The sequence below is a fragment of the Gobio gobio genome (genome assembly GCF_949357685.1).
Source record: "Gobio gobio genome assembly, chromosome: 3".
NCBI classification, from domain to species: domain Eukaryota; kingdom Metazoa; phylum Chordata; class Actinopteri; order Cypriniformes; family Gobionidae; genus Gobio; species Gobio gobio.
Window position 1 is genome coordinate 50,715,180 of NC_137099.1, and position 21,987 is coordinate 50,737,166.

General features: G+C 39.9%; 1 protein-coding gene across 1 annotated transcript in view; it reads left to right on the forward strand.

Annotated features, from left to right (window-relative positions):
• Positions 1-21,987, forward strand: part of sorcs3a (sortilin related VPS10 domain containing receptor 3a) — a gene marked incomplete at both ends in the record, with an annotated part of 376,847 nt that overhangs the window by 186,107 nt on the left and 168,753 nt on the right. The window contains one exon of the mRNA XM_079813000.1: positions 2,635-2,793. Coding sequence (XP_079669126.1) covers positions 2,635-2,793 — 159 coding nt within the window. The remainder of the gene's footprint in view (positions 1-2,634; positions 2,794-21,987) is intronic.

Below are 21,987 nucleotides of genomic sequence, written 5' to 3' on the forward strand. Positions count from 1 at the left end.
CTTATTCTTCAGATCATCAAAGAATACTTAAAGTTTCTCTGAGGAATCAAAAATGGTGTGAAATCCACTTTTGTATCCTTTATATTTAAAAGGTGAACAGGAAGTTGTTCTTCCTGAACACTAAGTTAACTTTTAGACATAAAGCGTAAGTAATTTCCCTTTGATAACAAACGCTGTTACTCAATGCACTATTACGGAAAATGATTAGACCCTAAAATCTATGAATTGCATCTGACAAGCCCAAAGACACTAACAGACAAAAGGGGCCTTTTTCCATCTTCTTATAACGATAATGAACAGTAAAAATCGGGGGCCAAGGCCAACAAAATCCTGGCTGCGATTCGGCTGGCTGTTTATTGGCGCTTAATGAAAAACAATTTATCTAAATCACCGCCCCGGAGGATTCGTAGTTAAAGCTTGTGGAGAGAGGGGTGGGATTTTTGTCAGTGACAAATGCACCACTGTTTTTCCAATTCAAATCCAGTTGAGGGAAGAAAACAGCCGTTTACATTTAGGGTGGATGGAGGCGAGAGAAAGAGTGGGGAGGTCTCGAGCTTATGTTTCACAGTTTGCTTGCAAAATATTATCACGTCTAGGTGTCAACTATAAGTGCGCATGCTTAAATTAATGTGCGGCGAAATGCTTTAGAGCCTTTTAGTTTCCACTTAAACTTATAAAACATCGAATACGTGTCATATTTTTTGCAAGCAGTAAAAAATCCATAATGAAAATGTCTGCAACTGTTTTTAGCACTGAGGTGAACAGTGAACACGGTGCCTGGCATTCAGGTGCGAGCCCATTTAATGAGCAGACAGGTGTACTTACCCTTTAATTATATCATGGAGATCAGATGCAGCTGCCCAGTCAAAGACGAGCATAAAAAGAAACACTTTCCCCAGTGCAGCATATTCAGTACCAGAAGAGTTTTGCATTTGTGTTTTAATTAAACAGTTTGCCCATCCACAGAGTTGCCTTTGTGCATACATATAACCCGAACCAATTTAGGAAGAGCTTGGAAACAAGTCAAGGTCAGTGCTAAAGTGGAACTAGTTAGCTCAACCTTGACTGAGTCTGAGCTTTAGTTGGCGGTTTAAAGGCCCAATGAAGTGCCTTGAAACGCGTTGCATTATTCAATGTGTTGACGTAATTTCCACCGAAACAGGAAGACTGGATGGGGCATAGCGAACAGCTCCTCCCCTTTTTTTAAACAGCCAATAGCGTGCATTTTATATCACAGCTCGTATATACAGCTGCAGTTTTCTCCCTAACCATTTCCCCTCATAATCTCCTCCATATCGCCTTAAAATTATAGAATTCGGTGCAGAATTCAAATGGGCCTGATACGTTTTCTGGTCTGTGCAGACTCACACATATGATAGCAGAGTGTGTGCGTGCTGTGGCAGTTCACGTGACACTAACATGAAACCAGACTTCATTCGCCCCAATGGAAAGCATATTTACACTGTCTGAATCATTCCCTATCCCCTATATCAGAGTTCCTCAAACTCGGTCCTGGAGGGCCACTGTCCAGCAGAGTTTAGCTCCAACCCTGATCAAACACACTGAGCAAGCTAATCAAGGTATTCAGGATCACTAGAAAATCACAGGAAGGTGTGTTTGATTAGGGTTGGAGCTAAACTCTGCTGGACAGTGGCCCTCCAGGACCGAGTTTGAGGAACTCTGCCCTATATAGTGCACTATGTGCCATTCACCATGTAGAAAACAGTAAATGGGACAGTTTTTAGCCACAGCTTCAGCTTCATTTGATTGGACAGAAAATGTGATGAGAAGCTGAAGTGAAGAGTGATGTCATGAAAATCATTGATTATTTGTGCTGGAATTGAGCGACTGTACGTTTTGAATGCTTATCTAAATGCAAATTTAGCCATTGTTTTGGAGCACACCAGCTTATACATAACAGTGAGAATAACATATTCGTAATAAAAAGTAGCTATCTTTGTGAGGAGGCGGACAGTAATGAAGTATTTTTAATTTCCAAGTAATTGTATTTTTCAAGTATATGTACTTTATCAGTGTTCTTCTTTGGAAAACGTTTACTTCACAACATTCCAAAACATAATATTGTAATTTTTACTGCACTACGTTTCACATTGAATATAATTGAATACTTAATTACATAAAAATTTTGTACTTTCTTACTTTTACTCAAGTAGTTCAAAGTTTTACTTGAGTACAAGTAAGAAAGTCTTACATTTTAAATTTAATTAAAGGTAAAAAAACAAAACAAAAAGTGTGACATTATGCTTTGGAATGTAGTGAAGTAAAATGAGTAGAAACTAAAAATACTTCTGTCCGCCTCTGCCCGTCACACAAAACCTTCTGCATTTTTACATTTTCAAAAAACTCATTCTGTATGATTTATAAGCTTGTTTCCTCATGGGGACCTCAATTTAGGTCCCCACGGTGTCCCCATGAGTTAGTGTGCATTCAGGTTGAAGTCCCCAACGGGATAGAAAAACATGAACACTCACACACACACACGCATGCACGCATATTTATTTGCATTTCATGTCAGTTGTCTACTATGCTGTTATAAAGGTCTCATTGATTTACATTGCATCAGACTTTTTGGCCAAAAAATGTCTGACTATGTGCTTTTCTATATTTTCTCAGATAATGGTGCTGACCGACCCAGAGTTTGAAAGCAGTGTTCTCATCAGCTCGGATGAGGGTGCCAGTTATCAGAAATACCGCTTGAGCTTCTTTGTCTTAAGTCTGCTTTTCCATCACACACAAGAGGACTGGGCATTAGCCTACAGCCACGACCAGAAGGTAAGCTTTGCTGACTCTAAGCAATACAAAAAAAAAGAGCCTCCAGTGGTAAATACCACAGTTGGCCATACTCACTTTCTTAATGCACATTCCTGGTCCAATTGAAAATGATTAATCAGTTATTGGTTCCAATGGGGTGTTTTCGTAGTGTTGCCATAGAATAACTATTTTATTTTTTTTTTCCTTTTTATTTTTCTTTCTTAGTGTGAAGAACATTTGAATGATTTAAAGGGTTAGTTCACCCAAAAATGAAAATTCTGTCATTAATTACTCACCCTCATGTCGTTCGACACCCGTAAGACCTCCGTTCATCTTCAGAACACAAATGAAGATATTTTAGTTGAAAGCTGATGGCTGAGAAAGGCTTCAGATAGGCCTCCATTGGCATTTATACTCCCAAGACCCATAAAAGGCACTTAAAACGTTGTTACAAAGTCCATCTCACCACAGTGGCTCTACAATAATTTTACGATGCGACGACAATAGTTTTTGTGCGCAAAAAAAAATCAAAATAACACCTTTATCCAACTTGTTATTGCCTTCCGTGTGTGCCTCCACGACGCATGCGCGAGAATATGACGTAGCGCCAGCGTTCGGGAATCCATGAAATGCACACTTAAGCCCGATTTTGAGAACTACGCCGAGACCTAAAGCACGATCAATGTAGAATTCAACAGCTTAGACACGCGCGTCTTCTTCTGCTTGTAAACAAACCGCTTCTGGGTCATGTGTCCAATCTACGTCATATTCTCGCGCATGCGTCGTGGAGGCACACACGGAAGACAAGAACAAGTTGGATAAAGGTGTTATTTAAATTTTTTTTTGCGCACAAAAACATTTGTCGTCGCATCGTAAAATTATTGTAGAGTCACTGTGGTGAGATGGACTTTGTAACAACGTTTTAAGTGCCTTTTATGGGTCTTGGGAGTGTAAATGTACTGAATGCCAATGGAGGCCTATCTGAAGCCTTTCTCAGCCATCAGCTTTCAACAAAAATATCTTCATTTCAGAGGTCTTACGGGTGTCGAACGACATGAGGGTGAGTAATTAATGACAGAATTTTCATTTTTAGGTGAACTAACTCTTTAAAGAACCTTTTTCACTCTAAACAACCTTTTGTGCAATCAAAAATGTCCTTGGATGTTAAAAGTTCTTGGAATCACAGAAATAAACTTAATTAAAATGTTTATCTTCATAATCTCCTCTAAAATAGCTTGTTATTTTTGACTAATTAATGTTAACCATTAACCAAATTTGAGAGTTTTATCAAACTCACATTCAGTATGGTTTCATTTTGGTATTTAATCCCATTGTCAAATCAATTCCTGATTAATAAAATCATGTCAAGCCTTACCATTCTTCTCACTGAATAGCAAATGTCCAGTGAATAATAAGTAACTGAGCAGTGACGGGTATGTGCTTGTTTCGGCTGCATAGAGTATGCTGGGTGATATTAGACTGAATATTTGTAGATATGGGTGACTAAGTAATGCTGTTTCTGCATGTAATTGTTACATTTTTGCTTTCTGGAATGCTTCTCAATTTGAATCAGTAAATTCTGTGGAGTGTTGAAAAGAAATGTAACATTTTGTAATAACTTGCCAAGGACAAACACTCTCATGAGAGCGATGTGAAAAGAGAGCAAAAAAAAAGGACAGCCTTTTGACTTGTAAAGGTCTCCCGTGATTCATATTCGTAGTCGGTCCGTAAAGAAAACAAAAATGTGTGAAGAGGCGAACATCCAGCAAAGTGGAAGTACTGTATATCAGAAACATATATTTCTGTCCACACTTACTATTAGTCTTTTGTATAGAAGTATAATTTCTATGGATTTGTGGTGTTTTATAGCATTTGAATGTTGTTTACATTTTTATGCTCTACTGTTCAAAAGTTCGATGTCGTATTTTTAATTTAAATCAATATTTTTATTCAGCAAGGACACATTAAATTAATCAAAAGTGACAGTAAAGACATTTATAATGATACAACAGATTTCTATTTTACATAAATGCTGTTTAAATATCTATAATCAAAGAATCCTGTAAAAAAGTATTGCTTACTTAAAGTAACTGTTTTCAACATTGATAATAATATTTCTTGAGCATCAAATCAGCATATTAGAATGATTTTTGAAGGATCATGTGACACTGAAAACTGAACATTTTGTACTGTATTTTGATCAAATAAATGCATCCTTGGTGAGAGACTTTTTTCAGAAATATTCAAAAGTCTTACCGACCCCAAACTTTTATAGCGTACGTATTCAAAGTATGATTTGTATGCACGGATGCAAAAAGACTGATTATGTCATGGTAGAATCAGCCATGGGTCCTTTTCACTTCTGTCTCTAAACTTTTAGTGGTAAAACATGGAATATATCAGTCACTGGTCTCTGCACTCTCCATAATGATGTTATCCTGAGCCATACTGCAATGTGCTCGGAGACAGTCATGCTTACTCGCTCAATAAATGACACACATTAATGCTGTGGCGACATGGCACTAAAGTGTCTCATTTTCTGAATGGACAAGGGTGGCTGACACTGTGTCCAGTCTCATCACGAGCAGAGCAGAACTGTGGATTAGGTCAACGCCTGAAGCATTGTCTTATAGAGAGGTGTCAGGCTGGTCAGGTCCATTCCTTGACGATTCATTAAAAACAGATGGTGGTTTAGGCCTAGCTTTCTGCCTTTCCTCAGAAGAACTCCAGCTCAGGCCTCTTACATAAAGGAGCCTCTGGGAATCTGGCAAAAGAAAGCAATTGATCCCTGCTCACCCTCTAAGCCTAGTTAACTGAGGTTTCATTGACCAGCAAAAGTCCACAAAAGCCATTCGATGTCTTTAATGATACTAATAGATGACTCTAAATGGCCACTTTATGCAACAGTGAGGAAACAACCAAGATGCTACAGAAGCAACCATGGCCATGACCTTGAAGATACACCAAACAACTGGTTTGTTTCTAGTCTGGGTTGAATATAAATTATGCACAATCAAAAGTATTGATGGCATAATGTTGATTACTTAATTTACTTAAAAAAGTCCCAAAAAAAGAGCCATTTCAAGTTTTGCTGATGATTCTTCCAATTTTCTTTTGTTTTCTGCCTGCGGTAACTTTCAGTGAAACGTCACTTCATCATTGTGTATCAGACATTGCCACCTTGTGGAATGAAGGTGAAATGCACTTATTCAGTCATCAAAGATTCAATTATTGCTGTGCAGAAAAAAATGTACTTACACTGTTACACACCTCGGGTCATTAGCGACCCTATACAATTTTTACAAATAAAATATGGGAAAACAGGTATTCTTTTAAACATATTTTTTCTTGTTATATTGTTTATAATGAATTAATTGAGGAATACTAAGAAGGTTAATGTCTAACTTTAAAAATGAATGAGGAGGAGGGTAGTGAATGATGTCCCGGGTAACTAAAGACACGGGTTTAAGGGTTAAATCATAATTTTTACAGTTGTTTTCATGGAAATATTTCTAAAACAGGGTATAACCACACAGAAACATGAGTAAATGAATTTGAAATCATGTTAACGTGCATATTGTTTGCATCTCGTGGCAATATTATTGAAACAGTGAGAATTTGAATGTGTCTGTAACGGACTGCTCTGAGACATGAAGGCTGAGGATCCAAACGCAGCTTTATTTTTAAAGGGTAATCCACAGACGTAGTCAAAAGTACAGGCAAGGTCAAACACAAGCAGGCAGTCCAAACAAACAAACAAAATGAGGTAGGGAACACTAGCAAAAGAGTAATCCAAAAACCAAAAGACAAGAAACCCGGAAGAACGCTCAGAATTGCAGTGTTACACTAGACAAGACTTCGCAGTGAATGACAGAGTTGACCAGGCTTTTATAGGGTGAGCTAACAAGGTAAATGAGACACAGGTGGATGTAATCAGGAATGATTAGCCCCGGCAGTATTATGGGAAATGTAGTTTGTGATGGAGTGACAGTCCGGGGTGGAGTACCCTCTGGTGGTAATCACGGGCACTCACGCTGGTGAATTGTGACACATAATACCTCATGTCAGAGGTCATCCTTCAGAACTCGACTCTCTCGTGAACACGCATACGGCTGTTGCCGGAAGCCAGTGATTATTGTTTATAAAGTTTTACATATGGATATTTTTCTTACAAAAAACAATCGCCTGAAGATATTTATTAACCCACTGGAGTCGTATAGATTACTTTTACGATGGATGAAGGTGCTTTTTGGAGCTTCAAAAACTCAGGCACTATTCAATGCCATTACAAAGCTGGAAAGAGCCAGGATATTATTTAATATAACTCTGATTGTGTTCGGCTGAAAGAAGAAAGTCTAATACACATAGGATGGCTTGAGGGTGAGTAAATTTTTGGGCGAACCCTTTAAGAAATTAAAGTTCTTAAAATGCATTCCGAAAGGTTTCTGGCCTTGATGCTGCAAGCAAACGGTTTAAATTGCATTTCAAACATTTTATTTTTATTAAAATGTATAAAGAAGTCTATCTAGGACTATGGCTTGAACTGATGAGAATTTTTGCAGTCAATTGGCTGAAACCATGGATTCAAGGTTTTTGCTGGTTAGCAAGCATTTTCTCCATTCAAAACTATGTGTATTCTAATAACCTTTTTTGTTGTTGTTGTTGTTGTTGCTACAAATATCAAATAATCCAGTGTATTAAAGCAGATATTTTAAATGACTGATTTGTTTCCTGAGGGCTCTTAAAAGTGTGTCTTTGAGTGTGCTTGGGGACTGTGAACATACTTTTGGTGCCATCAGGCCGTCAGACAGCTTTCACCAGGTATTACAGACCCCCTTTCCTGAAACATATGTTTGGTGTGCAAATCTTCCAGCTTTGGGTGTTTCTGGAAGAGCTCAGCACTGATTCATCAGCTGCATACAGTTGAGATTAAAATTCCATGGCTAAATTATGCATGGCAGATTGTTGGGAGATTACAAAACTTTCATTATCCTTCAGGCACAGCATTGGCTTCTCCTGTGTAATCTTCCATCTTAAATGGAAGAAAAAATATATCATCAATGTCGCTACTAAAGAATTCAACTGTTGTTTCTTGTTGTCTAAATAAATGACACATAAATTATGCCCACATTCTATCTTGCCAGCATTTTGCTTTTGATAACAGACATGTCATTCTCAAAGTTATGTCAGCTTTAACTATCCTGTTGAATGAGATGACATAGAATTCATTTCAGCTACAGGGACTTTGCACCATTGCAATATTGACAGAATTGTTTGTTTTTGTCATGCCTCAAATTCTTTTATGCCATGATTACTGGTTGTTTTATGAAACCACAATACTGAAGCAATGTACTGACATACTTTGAGGCTATATACTTTGAGTTCTTTAATTATTATGGCATTTTCTGTATTCAATATTATCACAGGTTGGATGACTCCAAGCACGGAAGTAGCTCCATCATTATATGTATCGTTGTATATTAATTCATATAAGAATGCCCAAAACTTCAAAGGTCGGTTTAAATGATTAAGACTGCTTACGCGTGCAGTGTGAAACCGGCGTAATACCTTCGTTCATTTTCAGAACACAAATTAAGATATTTTTGATGAAATCCGAGAGCTTTCTGACCCCCACTGCAATGTAATTACCACAGTCAAGGCCCAGAAAGGTAGTAAAGACATTGTTAAAATCGTCCATGATACAGTGGTTCAACCTAATGTTATGAGGCGACCCAATAATTTTGGGGTGAACTAACCCTTTAATTTTAATCAAACAACAAAGAGAAAAATCACACTCACTGCTCCTGACTGAACAACTTTAATATCTGACTGAATAACTTTTAGTAGCTTTAAGAATCAGTGTGTATTTAATTCATACAGTGAAGTCTATGTATTGTGTTTTATTTGTTCATTCAATTTCTAACTTGAATGCTACTATTACAGTAAATATAGATGAAAATATGAACGCACTGATTTCATATTGTAGGTAGAGTGGGGGAAAACGCCCCCATGGGTGACATGACGTACCTGAGAGAAAACGTATTTCACGTTAAGTGATATAATTTTTAACAGTAAGAAAAAAAAGTGTTCTAAAGCTTGTTGTTTTGCAGAATATCACAGTTGTATATGATATGAGAAGAGCAAGGCCTGTGGTTATAGGGAGTACTTGTTACACTCTACCCTATTTGTTCTATTATTAGTAATCTGCATCTTATTTTTAATAGTCTTATTAATTTAGTTATTTTTTAATAACAAAGATAATATGATTAGTTTGGCTGTTCTGCTCAGCAAAATCTTAAAAACCAATATGAAAAAAAGTTATATGATATTTTTTGCCATATCGCTCACCCCTAGCAAAACCGTTTTCAACATTGATAATAATTCAGAAATGTTAGCCTGACAAGCCAGACCCACATCAAGATTTTGGGTCTGGGAACTCAACATTGGCAGGGCTCAATCCGAGGGGCGGGATAAACGGTTGTCTTTCAAATTCCCTCTGCACGCAATAGGATAGCGCTACAACCAACCAGAGAAACGAAGAAGCGGAGCTAGTTGATAGATTAAACTTTCGCCGTATCCGGTCGGCAAAACTCACATCTTCCTTTTTTAAGAATGACTTCAGTGCCGTTCTTTGTTCTTTTCTCAAAGAAAAGCTTAACTCCAAGTCTTCCAGAGTCGCGCCCAAAGCCGTTTCGAAAGACCGCTGTTCGCCAGCTTCTTTCTTTACAAGTAGCATGCGGAACCGCGGCAACTCTGCCTTCATTATGTTAAGCCCGCCCACCGACTCTATACATTATGTGATTGGCCTGACCAGAGTTTGGTTTTTCCAGCTCGCAAGCCAACGGAGAGTTGCTAGACTACCCTACAAATTAGATTTGCTGCCGCTAGGGTGCGTCTAGATTTCTAGGCTAAAGAAATGTTTCTTGAGCAGCGAATCATCATATAAGAATGATTTATGAAGGATCATGTGACATTGAAGATTGGAGTAATGATACTGAAAATTCTGCTTTGACATCACATGATTAAATAGCATTTTAAAATGTTTAAATAGAAAACTAGTAATATCAATTTTTTTTCTTACTATATTTAACATGAGGCTTTTTTCAAAAACATAAAAAAAATTAAACTTTTGAACAGAAGTATTATTAACCCACACCATGGCAGAAAGATAAATGATAAATCCCGATAATTAAAAAAATTAGACGAATAAAATTGATTTGCTGGTAAACCTTCCCTCCATCATTTTGAGAGTTTGACAGCAAAAATCTGCTTTCATTGTACAGCATTTTCAATCCTAAAAATAAAACTTTAGATTGGATTAACGCATGGAATCCTCCAAAACAAGTTGAAGACACCAGAGCGACGTTGTGAGCCACTAGAGTGATGTTTTCTTATGAGAGCGTGTTCCTTTGTTTCATCAAGAAAAGCATTAATCTGTTCATCTGAGTGCACATCATTGTCTACTTCTGACAATCTGACACATCAGATAAACACTCTGGTTTATCACTGTGACTCACTTGAAGCATCTTTTGCTCACTTGAAGCGTCTTGTCTAGTGGAGTCAAAAACAAACACCTGTCTTCTAAAAGACAGAGCATGTTTTATTGTCAGATTTTTGTATCTTTTTTAATACAGAACTTGACATTTTGCAGAATTCCCTTCATAATGATGCTCCTTCGAAATAAATAATAAAGAATTAACTATGCACTAAAAAAGCTTAGGCTAAGAGGGAGAAAAGACAAAAAACCCACCATGAAATAAAGAGATAAACAGAGAAAAAATAAGGCTAAGCATATTCTTATACGACGGAAACAACAATAGAAAGGGAGTGTGGAAGAATTTGTGCATTTGAGAGTGTGAAAGAAATTATAGAGTAATGTATGTGACTGTGGCTATTTTCAGAATGGAACATTATTTACTGTGCAGTAAGCACTGTACATTGCACTTTTTTTTTTTTTTTAAATGAATAGAATGTGAAAGCTTGCATTTTGCATGGTTTTGCATATTGATATGAAGGAATTTTCCAAACGGCTATATATTTTTACAGATGTTTTTCCCGTGTTTTATTTTGTGGTGTGTTTATGGGTTTGGGTTAATTGTCTGTAAATTTAACAGATAAAGTACCTTTTCCATTTTTCTAAAGATTTATTTTTCTTATAACGCGGTTATGATTGCAAATGTGAAATTGCTTTCATGCAACAGTTCAAGTAAACAAAATGTTAATATTGAGAAACTTACATTTTACAAACAAAGACTAGACTGTGATTCATTTCTGAATGAATGTTTTTTTGAACAAATCATTTGAGTGAATGATTAATTGGCTCAATTATAAACAGTCACTTCGGTAATTAATTTCTGGGTGAATCAGCCTTTTTGCATGAATCGACTAAAGGTGTCATGAAATGGCTTTTTTAATTTTTTTATACTGTTGTCTGAGGTCAACTTTTGACGTTTGCATGGTTTTTACATTCAGAAACATCATGATAAATAAGTAATAGACTATTTTCTTCACTGGTTTTGAGGCTCTCTGAAAAACAGTGCCGCACTGAAGACTTGGAAGTAAACGCCCACGGCTATGATTGGATAAGATTTGCATATTTAATGAGCTTCAGCTCCCCTCAGTACATGTGGGGATTGTTTTGAAAGCATCTGGGGAAACGCTCACAGGACTCGCAAAATATCTTTATCAAACAAACACAATGATTCATCTCTCATCCACCCGCGATTGACTGGGATGTTATTTCTGTATCATTTCGCCCGATCATCAGTGAATATAACCGCGAACCATACACACACACACACACACACACGCGTGCAAGATAGGTGATAGCCCATCTGAAAAACACATTTTGCGAGCTGGCGTTACAAGTCCGAGTCTGTGTTTTAATCTCAATATGTCTGCAAATCCAGTCTCGACCTCTATCTTGTTTACAATCGATTCCGCGGAGAAATGGAGCAAACAAACGCAATGTCTTACGCACGTGAGCTGGAACCGTCATGTTTATTGCTCGACCCGTTTAGCTCCACGGGTCGGTGAATGGGCTTGAGGCGGTGCTTCTGCGTCCTACTACGTCAATGGTCGACATATTGTGAGAGCTCTCGTTTTCTCGGCCTGGTGTCTAAAAAAGCTTTTCTTTGACTAACAAGGACGTTTTCAGCTCTGAAACTTTGAACTTTCATATATCAAAGGCTCAAAGGAAAGTTGATTTCTCAATTCATCACTCCTTTAAGCAAATAATGATTTGCCTGAATGCTTGAAAGAATAATTTGAAGAAATTATTTAATGGGCCATATTTTAACGATCTGAGCGCATGGCGCAGATGCACTTAGGGCGTGTGAGAATCCACTTTTGCTAGTTTAACAACAGGAAAAATGGTCGCCGCTCCAGGCACATGGTCCAACTTTTGGGCCAATCAGAGTCACATCATTGCGCCGGGTGTATGATAGGGCCCAAGGACTCCCTCATATAGACAGTATCGCCTCCTACTGAAGACGATAGCGGCATTGTTTTCAAAAACTTGAAAACCAATTTCAAAAGATAGCTTTTTCAAGCTCCCAAACCATATAAATGAATGGCCAAAATGCATAAAAAGTTTTACTTTTACTTTTTTATACTGATATTATTGGCCAGTATTGTGAAAATATAGGGTATATATGTACCCTATGTGCTATTTTTGTGTTCATGTTCTGCCAATATACGTATGTATGTATGTATGTATGTGTAACCTATTTGCTCCATCGCTACTTTCCATCAGTCTCTGTGGGCATACCAAACACATCGGCTATATTCAAACCCCAGTCACATTGCCAGCTCTGTAGTTCTCCAGCTCTCTGACCTCTCCCCAGGGGTGGCTGCCTTGCGGGATGGCTCGTAAAAGCCTGTGGATAACTCCTCAGGTGCTCCCTGACCTCCCGCATCATTCACACACTGGAAATACCTCCCCAGAGAGATAGACAGGGAGAGAGAGGGTTGACAGGGGATAACAGATTGAGAGATTAAGGATCAGGGGGAGGGAGAAATGGAAGTATAGGAATTCATAAGGTATCACACCATGCTCTCCAGAAAGATACAGGGAGAATTAGAGCTGGTGCTAAGCCTTGCATTAGAGCCTGTCCTCAAGTTTTCAAATTATTTCAGGCCAGACATACACTAAAAAATAATGGTTTCACAAAAAAAAAAAAAAATTAAACAGATTATTTTTATTTAAAAGTATATAGTTATATTAATTAAATTACTTACATTGACAATTGATTAAAATAATATTTTATTAATTACAAAATATTAATAATTATAAAACAATTAATACTATTAAAACAGTGTAATTGTGCACATGACCATTTTTAGTTACACAACCTCATGCCGCTAAAATTCACACACTGCACCTTTAAGTCTTGAGGGTCAATATCAGGGGTCATCAACTATATTTGTCCAAGGGCCAGAATTTTTCTCTGCAGACACTGTAAGGGCCAGATAAAACTGAGGCCTGTCGCTTTTATTTGTCATTAGAACTATTTGCTGATGTGCAAGGCTTGCAATTACCATGTTCTTCTCTGTTATGTTGATGGTTGTTATTGAGACACCGCAATTGTGCGCAAATCCCAGGCAAGGAAAATGTTGACATTTGTGAAAAAATGAGCACGTGAAACAATAAAAGATGTTCAATGAGAGCAACGCGTTTATCGTCATTCTTGACTGAAGGCAGGCTATGGCACAAGCTACTTTTCAGAAGGCTTTTTTTTCGTTAGATTTAAAAATGAATAAATATGGAATGGACCCGAATATTCGAATATTCGTTCGGTGGGTTGGTATTCGATTTGAAAATTTGACATTCAAATATTCTTTTTTTTTTTTTTTTTTGCACCCCTGGGATCCCCCGCGAAACGGTTCTCATTCCTGCTTGAATAAGGCCGGCGACACACTGGCTGCGTGAGCGTCTCAGCTGCGTGGCGTGTCCGTTTTTATTTTGGCTCTATTTAACAGGTTGGAGTTTGCACACGCGTGCTCTAGCCACGCAGAAAACGCGTGCATGCTAGAAATAGAACAGCGGAGTTTGTATGGACCAAAGTGCATGTCTGAGCTTGTGTTTTGTTGCTTTGACATTGTGGAAAATAGAATAATAGAAACAAAATGTATTAGCATTTTTACCCGTTATTATCAATCTTTGTAATTTAACTTAATTTCGTTTTTCTTTATTTAAATGTCGTTTTTCTTTATTTAAATCTACCCTTACTGTGCCAATTTGTTAGTCAGAAAAATATTAGACTTCCTTAAAAGTATTGCTTAATTTAACAGACCTGTGTGTGTGCGTTTTATATCACTAGTGCAGTGTCCGTTCTCGGAGCATAAGCTCTGCCCGCGTGAGGTGTGCCGCTTCCCGCTTGTGCTGTTCTGACTGTAGTTTACTAAAAGTTTATTAATTCTGAATGTGTCGCGTGTGTCCATCTATATTGCACCAAATGCGACACTGCACTCCCTTGTGAAGTCAATTGGATGAACGTTTCTCGAAATAATAAAAGTGCAAACGGACATACAGACACAGATTCCTGCCTTTATTAGAGATAAAAATATGTTCAGCCCCTCTCTCCGATGCTTCGAAGCTCAAAAAATGGTATTCGGACCAGCCCTAAACTTTTTCCTATTACAAGGCTATTCCTGAATTCAGAATTATTCTGGGGGCCGGATGGAAATCTCTGGCGGGCCGGACTATTTCAGAGCATTATTTTTTCATAACTTAATTAAAATAAATATTGCATTATGCTGCCTTAAGAAAAAAAGAAAAAAAAACAGAATTATGATTTACATTTTCTTAAAAGGCTTATCTACACATTCAGTGTCCCATATTTCCTGTGTACTGTATACAGGCAGGTCAGGTCTATCTAGGGCAGCACGTTTTTACCGTTTGTCTAAATTCTCCTGTTCCTACTATTTCATTCCTTTCAGCTTTACTTCTAAGATCAGCTTTATGCAGTGTTGGAAAGTATCTAACTACTACTTTTTGAGAGTGAGTAGCTAACAACTTTTTTCAGAAGAGTAGCTTCAATGTATCTTAAATATAATTTATGAGTAGCTTGTCAAAATACAGTTTCAGAGTAGCTTCCCCAACACTGGTCTCCACTGCATTCCAAGTCCTAGATCTGCATCGAAGGGCAGCTTACAACATTGCTTTATATGCTGTCAGACTGACAGTGCTGGGTGAAGTCTATGGTAGTTCAGACAGATCTTTAAAGAGCCAAGCCTGCACAACAGTGGAAAACAACAGAACGCTTTTAAATGAAACGGGGCTCTGGGTTGTACGGTTCTCTGGGGCTTTTCCCAGCCCCCCTAATTGACTGGCCAACAGTGAATCAGCGAATGGTGTGAAATATCTGACAAGGACTCAATACCAGCTGCAGTAAGCTGCCATGACACGAGACAGTCTCAACTATTCATTGGTAAACAAAAGAACCTTCCCTACAATGTGCTTCAAAGCAACAGAAGAATAACATGTCTCTCAATGCATTGACGATTATAGGTACAACATGCAGCTGTTCTTTGGAAATCTCCCCATGGGTTGAATATGTAAAAAAAGGAATGCTCTCGTCTTGGAGTCGATTAGCATAACTTTCAGCCGTACCTTGCTGAACCTCAAAAAGGGAGAGCTTGGCCTTCAGACTGGGTAGTGCAACTGATATGTTAATTTAAGATGTTACATCAGGCAGACCTTCACCAGACTTGCATCAGTGAGGTTTTTAGATGTTTTTTCTTCTTCTTTTTTTTCTGTGTTGCATCCCTTTGATTTTGTTTCTTCTTTTCATGGGTCTCGTGAAGCTTTTGTGTTTGTTTTCTTTTGGTGGAGTGCCATGAAGATATTGGGCCCTATTTTAACGATCTGAAACGCAAGTGTCAAAGTGCGAAGCGCAAGTAACTTTGTGGGCGGGTCTCAGCGCTGTTGCTATTTTCCCGGCGGGATAAATGGCTCTTGCGCCCGGCGCAAATCTAAAATGGGTTGGTCTGAAGTAGCTTCATTATTCATAGGTGTGGTTTGGGCGTAACGTGAATAAACCAATCAGAGCGTCATCCAACATTCCCTGTAAAAGCAGGTGCGCAAGTTCCATTATGGATTGCTATTATTATGGCGTATTTACCAGGCGCACGCCAGGAGCGGTTCACAGCCGAGGAGACTGATGTTCTTGTAAGAGCAGTGAAAGACAGAGAAGTTGTGTTGTATGGGGATGGGAGAAACCCACCCAAAATAGCGTCGGTTAAACAGGCGTGGGAGGAAATAGCCACAATTGTTTCATCAGCTGGCATCCCCAGGACATCGCACCAGTGCCGCAAGCGCTACAATGACATCAGAAGACGGGGAAGGTCCAAGCTTGCCAGCATCAATCGGGCACGCCGTGTAACGGGAGGTGGATCTGCCTCTACTCAGGACCTGACGCCAGCAGAGGACATCGCTGCGTCCACCCTCACCGATTTTTTTTCCTGGTTCTTGACGGACAAACCAATTTGTTAGATGTCCTTATATACATATGTCTTGCCAGAAGTTGCCACTATTGGGCAAACAGGTCTCCTTAATTATTAGACTACAATTAGCCTGAATAATTTGTAAGCTAGATTTATGCCTATTTTTTCACATCTTCGTGGCACACCACAATGATTTCCGTCATCTCATGTGTTAATATTTTTTAGTGTAACAATTTATGATTTGCAAAAATAACTGTTGCATCTGTGTAGATTACATGAGCAAAGTGTATGCGCGTTGTGCACGCTATACATTATGGTCAAGCATGCGCCCTTAAAATAGCATAATGAACAACGCGCAACGCGCCACTGACTTTAGACTAGGTTTTTTCTGGTCAGTGGCGCAATTGTTTAATGGAACAGCAAAATAGCACCAGGGATTGTTTGCGCCGGAACACGCCTCCTTTTTTGCGCTGAACCGCCCAGGTAGCGCAAGTTCATTCACTAGTTTGGCGACGTGCTTCTGTGGAGGGAAAAGCGCGCTTTGCGCGGGTGCAAAATAGGAATGACACATGCGTCGGTGTACAAAGTCAATTGCGCTGGGTGCAAGATAGGGCCCATTGTATAGAAGTTTTAGGAATATATATTTATTTATGTATTTTCTTACAAATAGAGACGCGTGTTAGTCGGATGCAGGTTAGTCAAGGCATTATTTCTTCAATATTTTTGTTTTCGAGAAGAGAGAGAATATGTGTAAAAAAAGCTTTATTTATTTTCTAATTGTCATTAAAATATCAGGAGAGTTGTATACTAGAGTTGCGGTTAGAGATCCATCCGTGTTACATCCGGCTCGATAAGACCTGAATTTGCAATAATGTATATATATATATATATATATATATATATATATATATATATATATATATATAGATATACACCAATCAGGCATAACATTATGATCCTAATATTGTGTTCGTCCCACTTTTGCTGCCAAAACAGCCCAGACCCGCCGAGGCATGGACTCCTCTAGACCCCTGAAGGTGTGCTGTAGTATCTGGCACCAATATGTTAGTAGCAGATCATTTAAGTCCTGTAAGTTGCGAGGTGGGGCCTCTATGGATCGGACTTGTTTGTTCAGCACATCCCACAGATGCTCCATTGGATTGAGATCTGGGGAATTTGGAGGCCATGTCAACACCTCAAACTTGATGTTTTGCTCCTCAAACCATTCCTGAACCATTTTTGCTTTGTGGCAAGGCGCATTATCTGCTGAAAGAGGCCACAGCCACCAGGGAATACCGTTTCCATGAAAGAGATGGTCTGCAACAATGCTTAGGTAGGTGGTACGTGTCAATGTAACATCCACATGGATGACAGGACCCAAGGTTATGGCAGAACATTGCCCAAAGCATCACATGCCTCCGCCGGCTTCCCTTCTTCCCATAGTGCATCCTGGTGCCATGTGTTCCCATGGTAAGCGACGCACGTGCACCCGGCCATCCACGGGATGTAAAAGAAAACGTGATTAATCAGAAAAGGCCACCTTCTTCCATTGCTCCGTGGTCCAGTTCTGATGGGGACAGGGGTCAGCATGGGCACCCTGACAGGTCTGCGGCTATGCAGTCTCAAGATTCAAGATTCAAGATTCAAGAGTTTTATTTGTCACATACACAGTTATATACACAATATACAACTGGCAGTGAAATGTAAACAGGTCCGCTCCATGGACAGTGCAAATAACAGTTACAAGAAATTAAATAGAAATAGAATAAAGTTAGAATAAAAAGTATTAACATAAGTAGGATTATAAATAAATCAAGTAAAAGATAAAAATAGGAAATAAGATAAAAATAAAAATATAAAAAAAAAAAAAATATGTGGATGATAAGTGAGATAAACTGTAGACTTAAAAATAAGTGGTTAACATAAAATATATGATATGTATATATAAAGAAGTATAATGTGCAAGGTTTATTACAGGTTGTTACGCAGTAACAATAGGGACGTAAAGTAAAGTGCAGTGCAATTGCAGTATGTGGATGTTAATGTTGAAAGACCGTATGTTTATGCGTGTGCGGGGGTGAAGTGAGTCACGTGACTGAGTTCAGGAGTCTGATGGCCTGGGGGAAGAAACTCCTCCTGAGTCTTTCAGTCTTTGCCATCAGGCTACGGAAGCGCTTACCAGATGGCAGCAGGGTGAAGTGAGAGTTTGCAGGGTGATTAATGTCTCTGATGATTTTAGTAGCTCTACCTCTGCAGCGTTTGGTGAAGATGTCCTGCAGAGACGGGAGAGCTGAGCCTGAGATGCGCTCGGATAAGCGCACCACTCTTTGCAGGGCTTTGCAGTCGTGACTGGTGCTGTTCCCGTACCACGCTGTGATGCACTGAGTCAGGACACTTTCTATCGCCCCTCGATAGAAAGTTTTCAGGATGGCTGGTGAAACCCTGAATTTCCTCAGCTGGCGCAGGTGGTACAGTCTTTGCCTGGCTTTTTTCACCTGTGTCTGGATGTGTGTAGTCCAGGTCAGATCCTCTGAGATGTTCACACCCAGGTATTTGAAGCTGCTCACTCTCTCTACCGGTGTCCCGCTGATCATGAGAGGGGAGTATGACCGATGCTGTCTCTTCCTGAAGTCCACAATCAGTTCTTTGGTCTTGTTAACATTCAGAGAGAGACAGTTGTCCTGGCACCATGATGTCAGTTGCTCCACTTCGTCCAAGTATGCCGTCTCATTGTTGTTGGAGATGAGACCCAGGACAACAGTATCATCAGCAAACTTGATGATCGAGGTGGAGCTGTGTGTGGACAAACAGTCATGGGTGTAGAGAGAGTAGAGCAGGGGACTCAGCACACAGCCCTGTGGAGCTCCAACACTCAGGGTGATGGAGGTGGAGGTGAACTGGCCTACTCTCACCGCCTGGGGTCTGCCAGTGAGGAAATCTTCAATCCAGAGGCAGAGAGAAGAATTCAGGCCTAGATCCAGGAGTTTGTGTGTTAGCTTAATGGGAACTATGGTGTTAAAGGCTGAGCTATAGTCAATAAATAGCAGCCTGACATAGTTCCCACTTTTGCTGTCGATGTGAGTGAGGCAGGAGTGAAGGACGTGAGAGATGGCATCTTCAGTCGATCTATTGGGACGATAGGCAAACTGAAGAGGGTCCAAAGTGTCAGGAATGGAGGAGCAAATGTTGTTTTTAATGAGTCTCTCAAAGACCTTCATGACTAAAGATGTGAGAGCCACTGGACGATAGTCATTTAGGCAAGAGGGTTTACTGATCTTAGGTACAGGGATGATGGAGGATCGTTTGAAGGAGGTGGGGACAACAGATGTAGCAAGGGACTCGTTGAATATGGATGTAAAGAGCCCTGCGAGCTGATCAGCACAGGACCGCAGAACACGACCTGAAATACCATCCGGCCCAGCAGCTTTCCTGACATCCACACGTTTGAGTGCCCTCCGAACCTCGTCCTCCGAGACAGAGATCACGTGACCGTTGCTGCTCTGAGGGACTCTCTCTGACGCGTCACTCGCCGGAGTCGCGCTGCCGCGATTACCATCAAAGCGAGCGTAGAAAGAGTTTAACTCGTTCACCAGTAACGGATCAGCTCTCACCTCTGCAGAGGATTTAGTTCCAAAAGCACAGATGGTTCTCAGTCCCTGCCACATCCGCCGGAAGTTGTTGAGTTGGAAATGAGATTCCACTCGGTCTTTATAGCGGAGTTTTGCGGCTTTAACGGCGCGCCGGAGAGCGTAACATGAAGCTTTGTACTCCCTCATATCCCCCGTTAGGAGACCGGCATTGTAAGCGGTGGTGCGCGAGTTTACTGCGGTGCGAATTGAACTGTCCACCCACGGTTTCTGATTAGGGAAGGACGTTATAGTTATTGTTTGTGTGGCTTGCTCTGTCAGTGTGTTAATAAAGCAGAGCGCCACTTCTGTGAACTCGCTGACGTCTTCAGAACTCGCGCGGAACATGTCCCAGTCGACGTCATCAAGAGCTGCCTGTAGCGTGATCTCTGAATGGGATGACCAGCGTTTGACTTCCCTCCTCACCGGGGGCTCTTGAACGAGCCTTTGTTTATATTCTGGTGTGAGGAAAATGGCGGCATGGTCCGATTTGCCAAAAGCTGGCTGTGAACGAGCTTTGTAGGCGTTCTTAAACGGAGAGTAGCAATGATCCAGTGTGTTTGCTCCTCGTGTGGGACAGGAGACATGCTGGTGAAAGTTTGGCAATACTTTCTTTAGGTTTGCTTTGTTAAAATCACCCGCGACGATGAAAGCAGCGTCGGGGTGTTTGTTTATGAAGCCGCTGGTCACATCATGGAGGGCAGATAAAGCCAGCCCCGTGTCTGCTTGTGTCTCATACGCAACAAACTGTGATGCACTGTGTATTCTGACACCTTTCTATCAGAAGCAGCATTAACTTCTTGAGCAATTTGAGCTACAGTAGCTCGTCTGTTTGATTGGACAACACGGACCAGCCTTCGCTCCTCACGTGCATCATGAGCCTTGGCCGCCCATAACCCTGTCGCCGTTCCTTCCTTGGACCACTTTTGATAGATACTGACCACTGTTGCATACCGGGAACACCCCACACGAGATCCTCTGACCCAGTCGTCTAGACTTCTTTCAGTTCATGGTGCAATCAAATATGATTTGAGCTGTTACAGTCCTTTTAGGGTTTTATGCATTGTCATGGCAACAAAGCAGAAAAGGTTAGCAAGCTATTTTTACTAACTAAAATCATGCTAACACGCATATTGTTTGTGTCTTGTAGAATAGTACTATTGAAACTATTGTATTTTGACATTTACAGATTGGCCAATTCATGAAGAATTATAAAATAATTATAAAAAATAAAAACCTAAATCATAAACATATCAATTATCTCTAAACTTCCTGAAATCATTGATACCTATGCATAGCTTTATTGACTGTAGTGTATTCACAATTTTCTGTGATCGTGTGGACTTCCCATTCATTGCTTCTATAGTAAATAACTGGAACAATAACAAAATGCAGTAAATTGTTAAATAATTTGCACTACAAACCAGTGTGTTTATGATTCCGAAAAAAAAAAGGATATCAAATAACAGTTTGCAAAATCAAGCAGCATAACGGACAGTTTTTGTAAAGCTAATATAACTGGAAGCGGATGAGACCGGAAGCCTTGACACAATCAAGTTAGCCACGCCTGCCCTTACGTCAATAATAAGTTGAGGTGTAGACATGTAGCGCAGAAGTGTGCAGCCGGTGGCACATTTGCTTATGTCAAACACATGCTCTCAGACGGCTCTCAGCGGATGTGATGCCATCTCAGGCCCTGTAATTAAACTGTGATGTGTGGTTATGCTAGTGTCAATCATTTGTAATCTGTACAGCCATTAATGGGCGAACTTGTCAGAGCGATTGATCTGCGGCGCCTCTCAGACGCTGTTTTATTCTCCCGCAGTGAAAAGGCCGTGGCATTTGATTGACAGTGTGTCTCTGTCTGCGTAACAACTAGCTAATGTTCACACTAAAAGCAAAAGTCCTCTTTCTCTAATAATCATGGACTGGTTCTGTCGGGATGTTATGTGTATGCCAGTTTCAAATGGGAAAATGTAATAGATATATATAGATGGCTGGATGTGGAGTACCTTGACGGACGAGGATGCTGCGTTGTTTACTGGCTTACAAAACATCAGGACTCGACAGGTGTTGCTCGAAATATGGCAAGCTAATACTACTGATGAGGATGATATTGTCCTTTTTGATAATGCAAGACTTT